Here is a 14,017-nt window from a genome sequence, read left to right as displayed (position 1 = left end):
TGAATGCAATTTGAAATGATTCTCATTCCTCTTGCTAGCCGATACATTTTCTCCTTCTTGCTGTCTATTCACGTTTATTTGCTAGCAATATGGGCTGAGGAGCTTCAAGGAGAATTATGGTGCATATATTACCCATAACTATGGAGGTTAAAAGTGAGAAATGATTACACTATGAAAACCATTTAGTGGTAAATTTGAATGAGGTTTACTACAATTTTTGAATTGTCTTAACCAAATATTATTACTACTTCTTGCATGGTATAATAGTGTTTTAATCTTGCATTTTAAATTCTTAAGGTTTAATACACTCATTATATATATTTTTAATGAATGACAAATTAATTTAGAATAGAATATTGCATGGCATGCTTGACTTAAAATTTAAGTATTTAAATGTTATGTTTAATTTCTTAAATATATTAAGCCTAAATTAATTCCTCCCCAATTGTTTACACATTTTAATTTTTAGCTTTAATTAAATATTGAACCTAAAAGAATTTATTTAATAACTTGGTTCCAACTAATTTTAATAAATCCTAAAACATTCTTTTTCTTTAAATTAAATTATTTCTTGACTTAAATTAAATTTAGGAATATTTTCTTATTATTAATCTTATATTAAATCTCCAAACTCCAGTCCGGCCTCGCGTATTTATCCTGAAAAGATAAAACTAAACATCTACTTTTAAAATAAATAATCATGACTTAAAATTTATTAAAATAAACCAAACACTTCATATATTTATAAAAATTCATTTTTAATTTAAATAGTAGCAATTATGCATGGCTTATACGTAATCTGATTTTTCGGGTTCTACAGTGATTTTCTTCACAAATTGAGATACATATTTATAGAATTTTTTTTGGAAATAATCCAAAAATAAATTCATCATCACATACATCATCATACACTAATTTTTATTATTTACAACTCTTATTTTCAACATTCAAATATTTCAACTCTTATTTTTCAACACTTTGAATATATGTATATAGCTATTTAGCTTTTAAACTTTAGTAAATATTTTTTTTTTGTCTATTTATATACACACTTTAGGTTTTAAAATTTAAAATATATTATTAATTATATTATATTAATATTTATATAATATAAGAGTATTTTGATCAGACCGTTCCGTTAAAACGGTCCATGTTTTAAGGTAGACCGATTCGGTTATGAAAATATTGCTAATAAGCCGCTAAAGACCAAAGTAAGAGAAAATCTCTTGTGAGACGGTCTCACTAATTTTTATTTGTGAGACGGGTCAACCCTACCGATATTCACAATAAAAAGTAATACTTTTAGCATAAAAAATAATATTTTTCATGGATGACCCAAATAAGAGATCTGTCTCACAAAATACAACCCCGTGAGGCCGTCTCACACAAGTTTTTGTCCCAAATTAAAAAGACAAACGAAAAAATTCTTACCTTTGAATAAAAAGTTTATAATAGTCGCGAGAATAATTAACGGGTTGATTGATGCTACCACGGTGTCTCATCCATTCATCTAAAGGGTTGCAATTGAGTTTTCACATAACCCACGCATTGCATCACATAACAAAACAAATTTAACATCTTTATAACTCTTAAATAAAAAGTTAGGACCTACTCATATAGTTACGATTGATTTCCCTACATATAGTGACACTACCCTCATGATAGAATCAAGAACTCAAATTTAACCACACATACTTGGGGTCCACTAATTCTTTTAAAATCACATATGTGTGTGAATCTTGTCCATCCAAACCATGTGGGAACAGTGCCCACACATGTAACATCGAAGCTACCGTTAGGTTACATGGACGAATCCTTAATTACCGGTAGAAAGAGCCATTGAACCATAAATTAACATGCTAACTACTTAGGCATAACTTTTTAACATAGAAAAATGAATCGTCAATCGTCATTGCCATGTTCACTTACAGTGCTTTTGAACAATTCTTGGGCAACAATTTGGGTACAAATATTTTCTTATTTTTGCATCCTATCACAGAATTCTGTTTTACATGACTGTTAAAGCAATAATAGGGAGAGAGACACAGAGAAGACACAGTATCAGATTCTTCTGACAAATTTTATACAGAAGTGATAGGACACTTTATTCCGTGAAGGTAGTTAGCTTGTCGTCAAAGACATGACCCTACAGTATAACACTAACAATATAATGTATTTTGATTTATAAAATCAATTGTCGAAACATTTGCCTACAAAAGATTTGATTTTTTTCTTATTAGAAAAATGGACCCTTGAAGCTAAAAATTATAACTTTCACTGTGTATGTATCGAAGGAGCGTTTCAAAAGGTTGGAGACATGGCAGCTTTTTTAGAGGGAGCATTAGACTGGGTAAGACCCCTTGTACAGAAGAAGGCATGGGACTATTGTATCATTTGGAAGTTTGGGAATGACCCTTCAAGGTACTATTTTGCTACTGTTTCATGAGATTTGTGTTTTGTGTAATGCAGATGGCATGTTTGATATCCTATCGTTTCTGGGGTTTCACCTTTTTTTTGCGTTTTCTAGTTCTTGACAATTGTTTTGTTCAGGTTTATCGAGTGGGGTGCATGTTGTTGCAGCGGTGCATATAGAGTACTTGAGAACATAGAATTTGTTGATGGTGGAAGTGGTTTGGAAAGACATGAGTGTAAGGATACTTGTTTTAAGCATTTGGTGAGAACTAAAGCTTGCCAAGCGCTGGCTCGGTTGCCTTCTTACTTGCCATTGTATTCTGGGTAATCTTCGGATTGTCTATTTTTGTTTGGTACGGTTGGAGTAGAAATGTGGGAAACTTGGTGATGTTTCATTTTAAGGAGTGATTTCCCCGTTCTCGGCTGCTGGGTCTGGCCGGTGGCGGAGAATAGGGGTGGAGATTATTCGTGTATTTCTACGTTATATGCTTACAATATACATGCACAAAAATATCATTTCACATTCCTTCAGTATTTCGATGTTTAGTTTGCCATGATTTAGTGAAATTCTGTTCGGTCTGCTCCGGCCTATTCTATTCTATTTGAGAATCAAGAATGTGTAATGTTTGAGGTGCCATTGATCAGGATTCATGGGGAGGTGGTGGTAACAAAGCAACCAGAATGGATATGCCGTGGCGATGTCTCTGCTTTAGATAATGTACTTTCTTGATTTATCTCTTCATATTGATATAGAGATTTTGAAGTTCCATAATATGATAATTTTTCTTAGTAAGAGGCTCTGCTCTGTTGTTTTTATTTGTGGTATGATACAAATACTATAAGTGGATCATTTTTCATCATTCGGAGCTTTTGAACAAAGCGATTTGGCCGACAAGCTTTTTGAAAAACAAAACAGTAACCAACAGAAACGTCCTTGCGAACTCAAGACAATGGATGAATAATTTTTTATGATAACTTATTAAAAGAATTGCCAGTTTCATCTCTCTGAATTTATGGCACTACCCTTTCCTGCAGGAACTAACTGGAACCCAAGTTCTCATTCCAATAGCCTGTGGTCTGATAGAGCTCTTTACCGCAAATCATGTAAAAAACTGTGTTCTTTCTTGAAATATTGATGTGTTTATCTCATGCTTTAACAAAGCAATGACAAAATATTGCTAATTTGCTGATTATGTTTCCAGGTACCCAAAAATCTAAAGATCATAGATTACATTTACACCCGGTTTAGAGTCTCAACTAAACAAGAAAGCATATTTGGTGATTCGCATGATTATATGAACTATGTAGACAAATGGTCTCCTACGAATTTCATTCCTCCACTGTCCCAAACGTGCTTGGAAGGATCATCTACTGCTTCTTGCCTTTCAAGTGATCCCGTTCTTGGCATAACGAAACCAAAAAGAATTAGCAGAAAATGGGCAGATTCATCGAGCATAATCTTGTGGAAGAGAAGTCTTAAGAGTTGGCAGACCACAAAAAATGGACAGTACAAATCAAAGAATCTTGTCACGGAGAGAAACAGGAGAAAGAGAATAAAAGATGGGATCTTTACTCTTCGGGCACTAGTCCCACATATTTCTAAGGTCCTGCAAAAAAAAAAAAGCATATCCATTTTTTTAAGCCAATAAGTTTATTCATTCTCTTCTATGCTCACAGATGAACAGACTCGCCACATTGGGGGATGCAGCTGCTTATATAGAGGAACTGCTTGAAATTATTGAACATTATGAGAATGAACTACAAGAAATGGAGGTTGACCACTGTGGCAAAATATATGGTAAAAATGTTGAAGAGAAGGCACCTACATTTAACCTCAGTACAGGTCAATCCGGAGCTAATGAAAACAAACCAGCAGAAGTATACATGATTGTTAATGACTTTATTTTGATTTTAGATGAACTTCGCATGTACTTATTTTACATTCTTGCAAATTTTAGGCACGGGTTGAGGTAAGCCAACTTGGGACGAAAGATTTCTTGCTGAAACTTGTATGTAAAGTAAGGCGAGGCGGCTTTTCAATGTTGATGGAAGCCATGGACTCTTTGGGACTTCAAGTGATCGATGTTAACATTACGACCTTCAATGGCTTAGTGTCGAATGTGCTCAGAGTACAGGTATTCAAGGTAAGTCAGAGCTTATATATACTTGATCCATACACAATATCATGATAAATGGATGCAAAGTTTTGCTAAAACATCATTAAGAAAAAGACAGGGAAAAAATAAAAGAACCCTTTCTTGGCAACTTGGAGAACATCAGCGTATGAATTTGGTAGATATAGGAAAGATTTCGCCGCCCTTGTATGTGCAAAAATCACTTAACTCCCAACACAACCTACATTCTGAATCATTATCTTGTTGAAATAATCGTCATAAATATATTTTAAGGATCGTCCTATCGACACGACTACTGTAATACGTATTATTAAGGATTTTCCTATCCCACCGATAACATCTGCACGACCACTTGTATGATATAAGCTAACATAGTAGTTCCTTCTTGGAGGCTAATCATATGGAGATCGAACCGAAGACTTTGAAGAACTCATTGATCCAGTTGCTCAGTTAGAACAGTCGATGAAGCAGTAGATAAAGTCAAGAAGAGAAGGGAAGGAAATATTTGAAGAATGGAAGTATAGAAATTTAGAATTGTTTTGTCATGCTTTGGATTTTTTCTGTAATTTCCTAAAGACTGAAATTATGCAAAATTCCTTTCAACTGGTGGTGATCATGTTGGAATTTTAGGTAATCTACAACTCATATCTACATCAAATATAAAACTCATCTTCAACTCATTAACTTTAAGCTAAAAAGAATATTATCATAATATTCCCAACTATTTTATTCACTATAACTAATTTATTCCACAAAATATTTATTAACATGTTAATTAAAATATCAATACATTAATATTGTATTAATTAATTTATACATTGAAATGATTTTAAAAATTAATTAATTTAAATTATAATTATGTAAATTTATATAATAATTTTAAATTTTATTCAATTAAATATAACATTATAAAAGAATAAGTAATTTAATTATTTATAGACTAAATATATTTTTATTTTTAGAAAAAAATATACAAGTTTATTAAAATTAACAACTACAAAATGCAAAGAAAAACCAAAAAATAAAATAAATAAAATACCTAACGCTATGGCATCATATTGCACAAAATTTGGTGAGCCCAGAAGATAGCGCTGAATTGTGGTGAGCCCAGAAGATAGCGCTGAATTGGAGGAGAGAAACATTAAGATAGAGTCCGGTTGGAGATGGCCTTNTCTAGAGGGCTACTTTGTAATACACGAAATTGGTGTCTTAAAGAAACTCGTATTTCTGTAACGGAATACTGAAAGATGAATAATACACACTATGTATTCGTATTTCTAAAGCGGCGTGGTCACGCTAATGCAGAAATCTATTATAATTGTGAAATGCAGCACATTAATATGCACATCTTCAGAATCATAATATACCTTTAGAGACTCTCTGTATCACAAATTATTCCGACAATAATCAGACACTTCCAATATAGTAAAAACTTTCGAACTTAATAGGTATATAAAATTAAACATTTTGGGTAATACATATGCTAAGTGTTGCTCTTACACACCACACCGCCTGCTTGACCAAACATACAGAACCTTAATTGTTAAAAGGAAAATGTACAAATACATAATTTTGCATATACTTTGTGCAGAAAACGAATCCTGGCTTGGATTATGTTAATTCCAGAGATCATGATTTCTTTTTTTTAATAATTAATAGCAATGCTTAAACAAATTCTTCGAGTTAGTGGGCACCTGAGAATATTGACAAAGCTAAAAGAAGTCCAAGCATAGCAATGTGGATGGCTTTATCCAGAGATGGTGCTTCAGAGAAGTTGACTCTCTGAGACTGGTCCCTGCAAGAGCCGCAACATAACAGATGTTACCTCCTTATTAAAATTTTATACTAGAAAAACGGTGAAGCAATATAATAGGGTTATAGCACAATGCTTACTGACATGAGACGATGCCCAGGTGGGGCTTACAATCAATTAATCCATCTTGTTTACATTACAGTTATCACCTCTTTCTAATATAAGTGAAAAATATTGAATAAATATGATAGAATTTCTTTTAATAATAAAAATTACATAAAATATATCATATACTCAACTAACATCAAATTAAAAATATATCGATTTGATCTCTAAAGAAAAAACCACGTTAAATGCACAAAAAAGAGGAGAAAGTATGTTTTGAAATAAAAAATATGGGAAACATATTTGATTGCTTACTTCTGTAAAAAAGAGAGTGAACCACAATAGATGACATCATAAGGTAATGGAACCTCGTCTTTGTCTTCCTCCGGATTCACCACGCTGAGATAAAGTTCCTGACCACGATACCATGAGTCAAGGTTTTGTGTACGAAGGTTCCACATCCCAGCATTATCAAGAGAAACTAAAATAGCCGTCCAAGCACCAGGAAAAACCTGACAAGTAACAAAACGGAATTTTCAAAACAATCCTAATATTATCGTCAGGAAAGAAACAAGTAGGAATGAGTAAAGTAAGACAAACCCAATAACCAGATTACTGGCGGCAGTAAAATGTATCTACAAATTCGTGGTTTTGAACGTGTAACGGTAAGTCCAAAAATTATCTAAGTATTTTCTCCAACAACGTAATTCAAATCGATACCAGAAATTCTGTGAGGAACGCACATCGTATTAGCTAGAACATTTCATTTTTCCCAAAAATTGTTCGATGATACCAAAAAAATGCACCCATATGGATACGCCATTTAGCATGATAAGCTGTGAGGCCCGGGGCCGAAGAGAACGAGGAGTCATCGCCGGTGCCATGAAGTTGCACGGACAATGAGCGACTTCTGGCAGGTTTCTAGGTAAAGGGAACATAAATGAACCGATCTCACATCAGAATGAGAGGAATTCCAAAAATGTTCAGGTATAAGACTGTGCACTTGAGGAGGGCTTAAAAGATTTGATATGTACTACTCATATTAAGAAGATGCATCTTCTTTTCGGTAACTCATCACATAAAAAATCCAAGGTTAAGCGTGTTTGACTTGGGCAATTATGGGATGGGCGACCCCTTGAGAAGTTTCTTATGCTGCGTGTGAGTGAGGATGTAAGCACGCTGGAAAGATTCGTCTTGGTACAGTGAGGACAGTCGTTGAATCCGAGACGTTACATAAGCATTTACAAGAGAAGCAATGGGATGTCCATTTCTTCTTTGGGAACCAAATTTATGTTAATAATCACATGATATCCATGATCAAACAAAAAGTCTCCATTTGTTGATCAATCCGTCAAATAGTTTTGGCATCTGCTACAACAATTGTTTATTTTAAACATTTGGTTCTCTCTCTGATATATTGAAGAAGCTGTGGACTATTTGCATGTCTAAGATGCCGTAAAGCAAAGTAATAGAATCACATCAAAATGGATTCTAGAATTTCCCCTTTTTTAAATCTATGTACATCATAATAAAAAAAACTGCAGACACTTAAAGCTGCTTCATCCAATAATTTGCTACCTACCCAAGGACATCCGGGAATGGGGACAATCACATACAAATATTTAGAAACCGCAAGCACTTATTTTTTAAAAATATTGCTAATCAAAAAATTTAAATATTTCTCAAAAGAAAAATGAGTATCATATAAGGATAAAATAGTTAAAAAGATTATTTTCCCAGAAATATTATGTAAATTCTTTTAGTTTCCAAAGAGACACTGAAGAAACACTAAAAACCACAACTCAACACTTTTTTAAAAGCAAAAGCCAGCCATACAGCCATGCACACTCCTTTTCTAGAAAATGGTTTTTTCTAACATAAAAACTGTTTTTTTTTAACAACTTTTCCATCAAAATGCAGTTGGTTAGGCAATTGACAGCAAAATATATAATTAAATAAATAAATAAAAACTTCAAGTAAAAGATATAGGACAATGACTACCTGGGTAGTGCATCGAGCCACCCCATCCCATTTGTTATAAGTGCTTCTGCTGTTCTCGGTCCACATCCCATAATCCATCCTGTGGGTCAAACAAAAAGTTTTAAACTTTCAGGTTTTTCACTTACCAAAATTAGAAGAATGAAGCACTGAAATAACCTGAAAATACTCGAATTTTGTTCTTACCCCACAACGAAAAAGGAGTATCCGTCTAGATGGTAACTATGAATAGAGGTAGAATTGTTTTGAAAAATAATTTCTATAAATCCTTTGAAAGTTCCGTTAATGACAGACGTGTCAACTTTCGCAGGTCTATTCATCATCCTATTAGGAAAATCAAGCTTGAAGATCCCTGGGACCTTAAATTGCAAAGCAAGCATGAGAGGTGTTGAAGGAGCTATATAAGAAATCCCATTTAGAGTGTTACGCCATTTTCCATCGACAAGTTCTGGAAGCCTATTAAGGATGACATACACATCTGTCACAGATATTTGCCCATATCTAAAAGATCCTTGCGGATTTGGACGGGCGGCTCCAGCAGAAACATTCCATCTGTATTATCAAAGCAGTAAGTTAAATATCTAAAATCAAAGATTATGCTCATATGAATTACGCAACATACAATTATTTTCAAAGCACATAGAAAAAATGGTATGAGAGAGGATCAATTAAAGTTTGATTCTCAAGCAATGATCTAACATCATGATGTGATATACCTTCCTTGGGAATATAAGACCATATTATGAAAGGTGCATACAGCAGTCCATCCAGTAAAATTAAAGCCATTTGTTTCAGAGTAAGATAAACAATGTTAAGGTAAATATTTCAAAAATTTATAAAGTAAACAAAAATAAAAAGAATGACTTTGTTTAGCTAAAACCTTATAGATCTTGCTTGACTCATTGAGAAATCTGTGTCATGTTCATCAGGAGGATCTGGAAGGGGACCTGAAGCAGGCCCCTGGGAATTTGAGTAGTGTAATATAGCAACTCCTGTGGCCTTTGCCCAAGCCGATGAATCGGTAAACCTTGGACTAGCAACGATGTAATAATCACTGAATGCATTTTGATCCATTGTTACCAAGAACGAATATGACTGACCTACATGGATATCCATGTTTGAGTAGTTCTGTTGCATGGTGTAAGACCCTTCAGTTTCTACAAGGATCAAATTATGATTTTGGATCCTGAAATTCAAGCTAGTAGAGATTCCAACATTGTGAACACGAAAGCGATAGGTTTTGCCTGTTTTACAAGAAAATTCATCAACAGAATAATTGATGTAAATGAATTAATACATGTGATTGAACTTTTACATTATTGAACCAAGCTGCCACAACTAGGGGCCGAGGGGTGTGGACTGGTTCGAGTTTTGATAAAAATCCTAACCAAAGCTAATTTATTGGATATACTAAATAGCAAAACACAGAAACCATTAAAATTAAAAAACAAATCAAACCAAACTAAGTTTTTGGTTGATCGATTTAAAATTTAAATTTTTTCAAATGAAATATTTTGATTATTTTGATAAGCATGAATCCTATAGATATTTTAGGGATTTATTTTGTCATGCTTGTCTGGAATTTTATTCCATATTATGCGCTTATTTCGTTTAATTTTATATGATTTTTTGACCAAAACGTGAAAAATCTTAATTTTGGAAATGAAGGTTCAAACAATTCAATGTCACGTAGGAAAGACCCCTAAAAGTGCGGAAGAAGCAGAAGATGCAAGGAATCTCGATATAAAAGGAAAGAATTGATGAAGAGTTTTAGTATTTTCCAAGGTGATTTCGCAAGACTCCAAAGGCAACAAAATACTAATGAAAAGGAAATACAATAAAAAATGAATATTTTTATTTTACTCCTTGACATTAACGCGAGACACATCAATTTGATTTTTTTTGGGGAACACTTTGACACATTCACATGAGAAGCTAGGACTTTTGACAATTGTTCTTGACGGCTAGGATTTCAGAGAGGAGGAAGACAGGCTAGGATCACGCCAGTCACACTTAGATTTTCTTATTACTTCCTACAGTTTATTTTTATGGATTCAAACATTTCTTTATGTTTTATTTTGATTTTATAGAATATGTTTCTTTAGGCCAAGGCTAAGATTAAACCGAGACAATACTTTTTTTATATCTGATTTGTTTTCAATAGATTATATTTCTTGCTTTCAATTATTGATTGATGTTTGGTTAATATTGCTTGTGAATAGTCTGATTACCTATTTACATGTTTGTTGATTAATATTGAATCGGAAGATGATTGGTTAAATATAGCAACAAAGATGTCAATCAACATATTGTAAAATTGATTAGGAATATATTCGATTTTTATGTGCGAGTTTAGGTGAAAAGTGAATTTTCACAAAGATTTAATGCACTTAAATTTAATTAAATTCAATTAGAAATAATTAGATTGTTAGGTTTAAATAGGTTTTCTTAACGCAACGAATTGATTAATAAATAAATTACGGGATTTCACAGTAATTGAGCTAGAATTTGACAACATAGTAGAGTTTCAATACCTTTGTATGTCCTAGCCCTTTATTCGAATTTGATTTCTGGCTTGATCGTTGAATACCGTTATATTTAATTGGCAATTGTTCTAGTTAGTTAATTTAGATCAATAATTTTGTTCTCTTGCAGTTATTTATTTAGTCAAGCTTAAGTTAAGTAGTTAAAATTATAGTGAATTGACCCGGACTCCAATCCGACTATATTCATTTCGTCTAGCCTTGGAAGAAGATTCTGAGGATGATGAACACGCATAGAAAATAACAAATGAATTTCTTATGACTCCAGGTCGTTCCATGACTCCATATTCTGAACATGAACCAATTTTTACTCTTTATGTTATATTTTACAAGTTACAAGTAGCAAAAACAAAGAGAAATAATTATGTCAGGTCCTCCCCTATATGTTCATATCTCACAAGCCATGCCACAAATTCCATCATGAAATGCACATAAACAGTTCCCTATTCTCTACAAAATTGTTAATATCAAATTTAAAATTAAGCATCTATGACAATAGCTACAGAAAAATGATAAAGCACAAGTTTAATGCGGGCATGAGAAGCGGAAAGGCAGCACTTGGCATCATATGCAGCCAGAAGAGGAATACCTGGTTCAACATTTATAATCTGGTAAGATATACCATCCGACACCAAATCTACATTATATTGGTAAGGACCTAATCCGTTAATGAGGACACCATCTGGAGCTCCAAGACTAGTTTTGCTCACAATATCATCTCTCAGTTTCTGTTAATCCATTAACTATTATCAGAAACTCAATATAATCTCACACTTCAAGAAAATAACCAATGAAAGGAAAAATATCACAGATCCTTCCCCAACCTTATGATCCTTCATGTACCAATCACTGATAAAGAGGGTAACATCTCCATCCGGTAAGCCAAAAGGCACAGGAATAACTTCTCTGTTGTTAACAATGATTCCACCATATCCACCAGCAGCCCTTTGGAAACCAAGGGAAGGGAAGTAAAAGAAACTTCCTATCTGGTCTTTGACCTGAAATTGGTACGTCCAGTTCCAACCAGCGGGAATGGGACAGTTTGTCCCTGAAACACCATCTTGCCATGAATTTTTTCTTTGTTGAATGCCATTCCTACAATTCTCCGAGAACAGTTACTTCAGTACTATAATCATTGTCAATATACTGAAATACAGAAAAATACCATGTGATAAGAAATGGTTCGTCTAGATTATTTTTGACATTGACAACAACATTCCAATTGGTGGTGACATTCAGAATGGGACCTGGAAATTGCCCCTCTATTCCTATCACCTGAAAATATGATATTCAGGAGTCAGATGCAGCCTGCCGGTGGGCGCTCTCATAGAGCATTAACAGTAGAGACAACAGATAACTAACTATACATGAAATCACATCGCCAATACATTAATTTTTTAAAAGTTGTGAGGGAGAAAAGAAAAAAATTCAGTGAACTAGAAAGTATAATTATGGCATGAGCACAAGAACAAATAGAAGTAAAAAAAAGGAAGAAGCTTGATGGGTCAAAATTGTGGAGATAATTAGCAGGAACATATGAAAACTAGCGGCCGAAACGACACCTATGAGAAATGCCAAAATTGATTACCATCTGAAATGGTTTCAACAAATAAAAACACCTTGAGTGAGCAGTTAAATATAATTCTCTTTAAAAGTAATAAATTAAATCCAAAATTTATTATTTCACGCCTAGAAGGTTAATATATATATATATATATATATATATATGATTAATACAATTATTAATATTTTTATTACAATACAATAAATTAATTAATAGAATATTCTTACTTAAAACTTAAAAGCATTGGCAGTTATGCAAACATTGATTGTCGTATGGCTATGCACAGATGGATGGTGTGTGCATAAAAAACCTCAAATAAATCATACAGATGGTGGTGGCAACAGAGCTTGAGCAAGGAAGAGCAGAGCACAAAACAGTAGCATGTATCACGCATAAGCAACCAGTATCTGGTGACAACAGCAGCTACAAAGTAAAACTCGAGATCATGATGCTATGCATGTGACACCCTCTCCTTACCCGGACATCCGAAAACCGACAGGATGTGACAACCTCTCCTTATTGGTTGATAACAAAACTAGAAGTGAGATGCCAGCCAAGAAAAATTATAAGATTCTGTAGCATAGTTATTGTATGATAAAATCTAATCAGTTTAGATTAAAACAGTTAGATTATAACCGGTCTGAACATAACGAAACTAAACTAGAAAGCATAAGATCGTAACTGAACTTGATTCCGCCTTTCATAGGGACTCAAAACCATCAGGTTTCAAGACTCGTTTTGAGAGTGCTCAGGCCTACACAGGAGGACTAGCTAGGTACAAAAATAGTAAAAACAACCAAATAACCGAACAAACTGAGCTTTCCATCTTCCCACTTCACCAAAACTTAAACTTCTACATGAACACAAGAGACCAGCACAAATATATTCGATCAATCACTCGCAAGAAAATACAAAAGTTTCCAATTGAAAGAGGGTAAAAGTAAATTAGAACTTAAAATGAATAAAAATAACAATGAGAAAATTAGAAAAAGCAACCTGTTGCTTGACCCCGAGAGGAGCAGCGGAGATGTACGACACAGTCCAGTCATAGAAAACAAAAGGGTCTTCCCCCAAGACAACTGGAATCAACCATAGAAGTAAACTGAAGCAGAAATACAAGCGATTAATCAGTAATCTAAGGAGCATTGATTGTAAAATGACCACGGAAAATAATGGGAAATCCTCCCTACTTTCAGATTACAAAGACTAAGTGAAATTATATTTTTGATCATTTGGTGTGAATCTGAGATGAGAAAAGGGTGGGGTGAACCCGTTCTTTTGCCAGTGGGAACCGAGCCGTTATACTTTATTTACTTTATTTTATTACACAAATCTTTATTTTTGTCAGCACGTTTTGTTTTCAAAATTTTTTGTCTGCACTACATTTTTTCAAAAAAAAATCATAGATAGTATTGATCAGAACATAAGACATGTTTTATAAGAAGTCCCAAAAAATCAAGCAATTGCATCATCATAAACGAGCTGACTACCAAAAATTAAACATTTG

The 14,017-nt window shown here is 33.5% G+C and overlaps 2 protein-coding genes across 4 annotated transcripts; one reads left to right on the top strand and one right to left on the bottom strand.

Moving 5' to 3' along the window:
* The first annotated feature begins 2,205 nt into the window (after positions 1-2,205).
* LOC140991585 (transcription factor bHLH90) lies at positions 2,206-5,175 on the top strand. Of its 2 annotated transcripts, none has more exons than XM_073461627.1 (8): positions 2,206-2,421; positions 2,551-2,736; positions 3,058-3,130; positions 3,448-3,516; positions 3,615-4,016; positions 4,090-4,290; positions 4,371-4,547; positions 4,939-5,175. In XM_073461627.1, the coding sequence occupies exons 1-8, from the start codon at positions 2,318-2,320 to the stop codon at positions 4,999-5,001; spliced, it is 1,275 nt and encodes a 424-aa protein (XP_073317728.1). In that variant the 5' UTR covers positions 2,206-2,317; the 3' UTR covers positions 5,002-5,175. The 2 variants fall into 2 exon arrangements, with proteins under 2 accessions (XP_073317728.1, XP_073317727.1); XM_073461626.1 differs by having other exon boundaries at positions 4,371-4,556.
* On the bottom strand, positions 3,703-13,815 carry LOC140991584 (monocopper oxidase-like protein SKU5). Of its 2 annotated transcripts, XM_073461625.1 has the most exons (10): positions 13,507-13,815; positions 12,112-12,221; positions 11,771-12,041; positions 11,536-11,674; positions 9,284-9,647; positions 8,590-8,955; positions 8,407-8,485; positions 6,721-6,917; positions 6,242-6,342; positions 3,703-4,019 (listed from the first exon to the last, which is right to left on the bottom strand). In XM_073461625.1, the coding sequence occupies exons 1-10, from the start codon at positions 13,654-13,656 to the stop codon at positions 4,012-4,014; spliced, it is 1,785 nt and encodes a 594-aa protein (XP_073317726.1). In that variant the 5' UTR covers positions 13,657-13,815; the 3' UTR covers positions 3,703-4,011. The 2 variants fall into 2 exon arrangements, with proteins under 2 accessions (XP_073317726.1, XP_073317725.1); XM_073461624.1 differs by lacking the exon at positions 3,703-4,019 and having other exon boundaries at positions 6,159-6,342.
* Positions 13,816-14,017: the final 202 nt, after the last annotated feature.

Source organism: Primulina huaijiensis, chromosome 13 (assembly GCF_012295235.1).
Source record: "Primulina huaijiensis isolate GDHJ02 chromosome 13, ASM1229523v2, whole genome shotgun sequence".
Lineage (NCBI taxonomy): Eukaryota > Viridiplantae > Streptophyta > Magnoliopsida > Lamiales > Gesneriaceae > Primulina > Primulina huaijiensis.
This window is presented reverse-complemented; position numbering and strand designations above follow the sequence as displayed.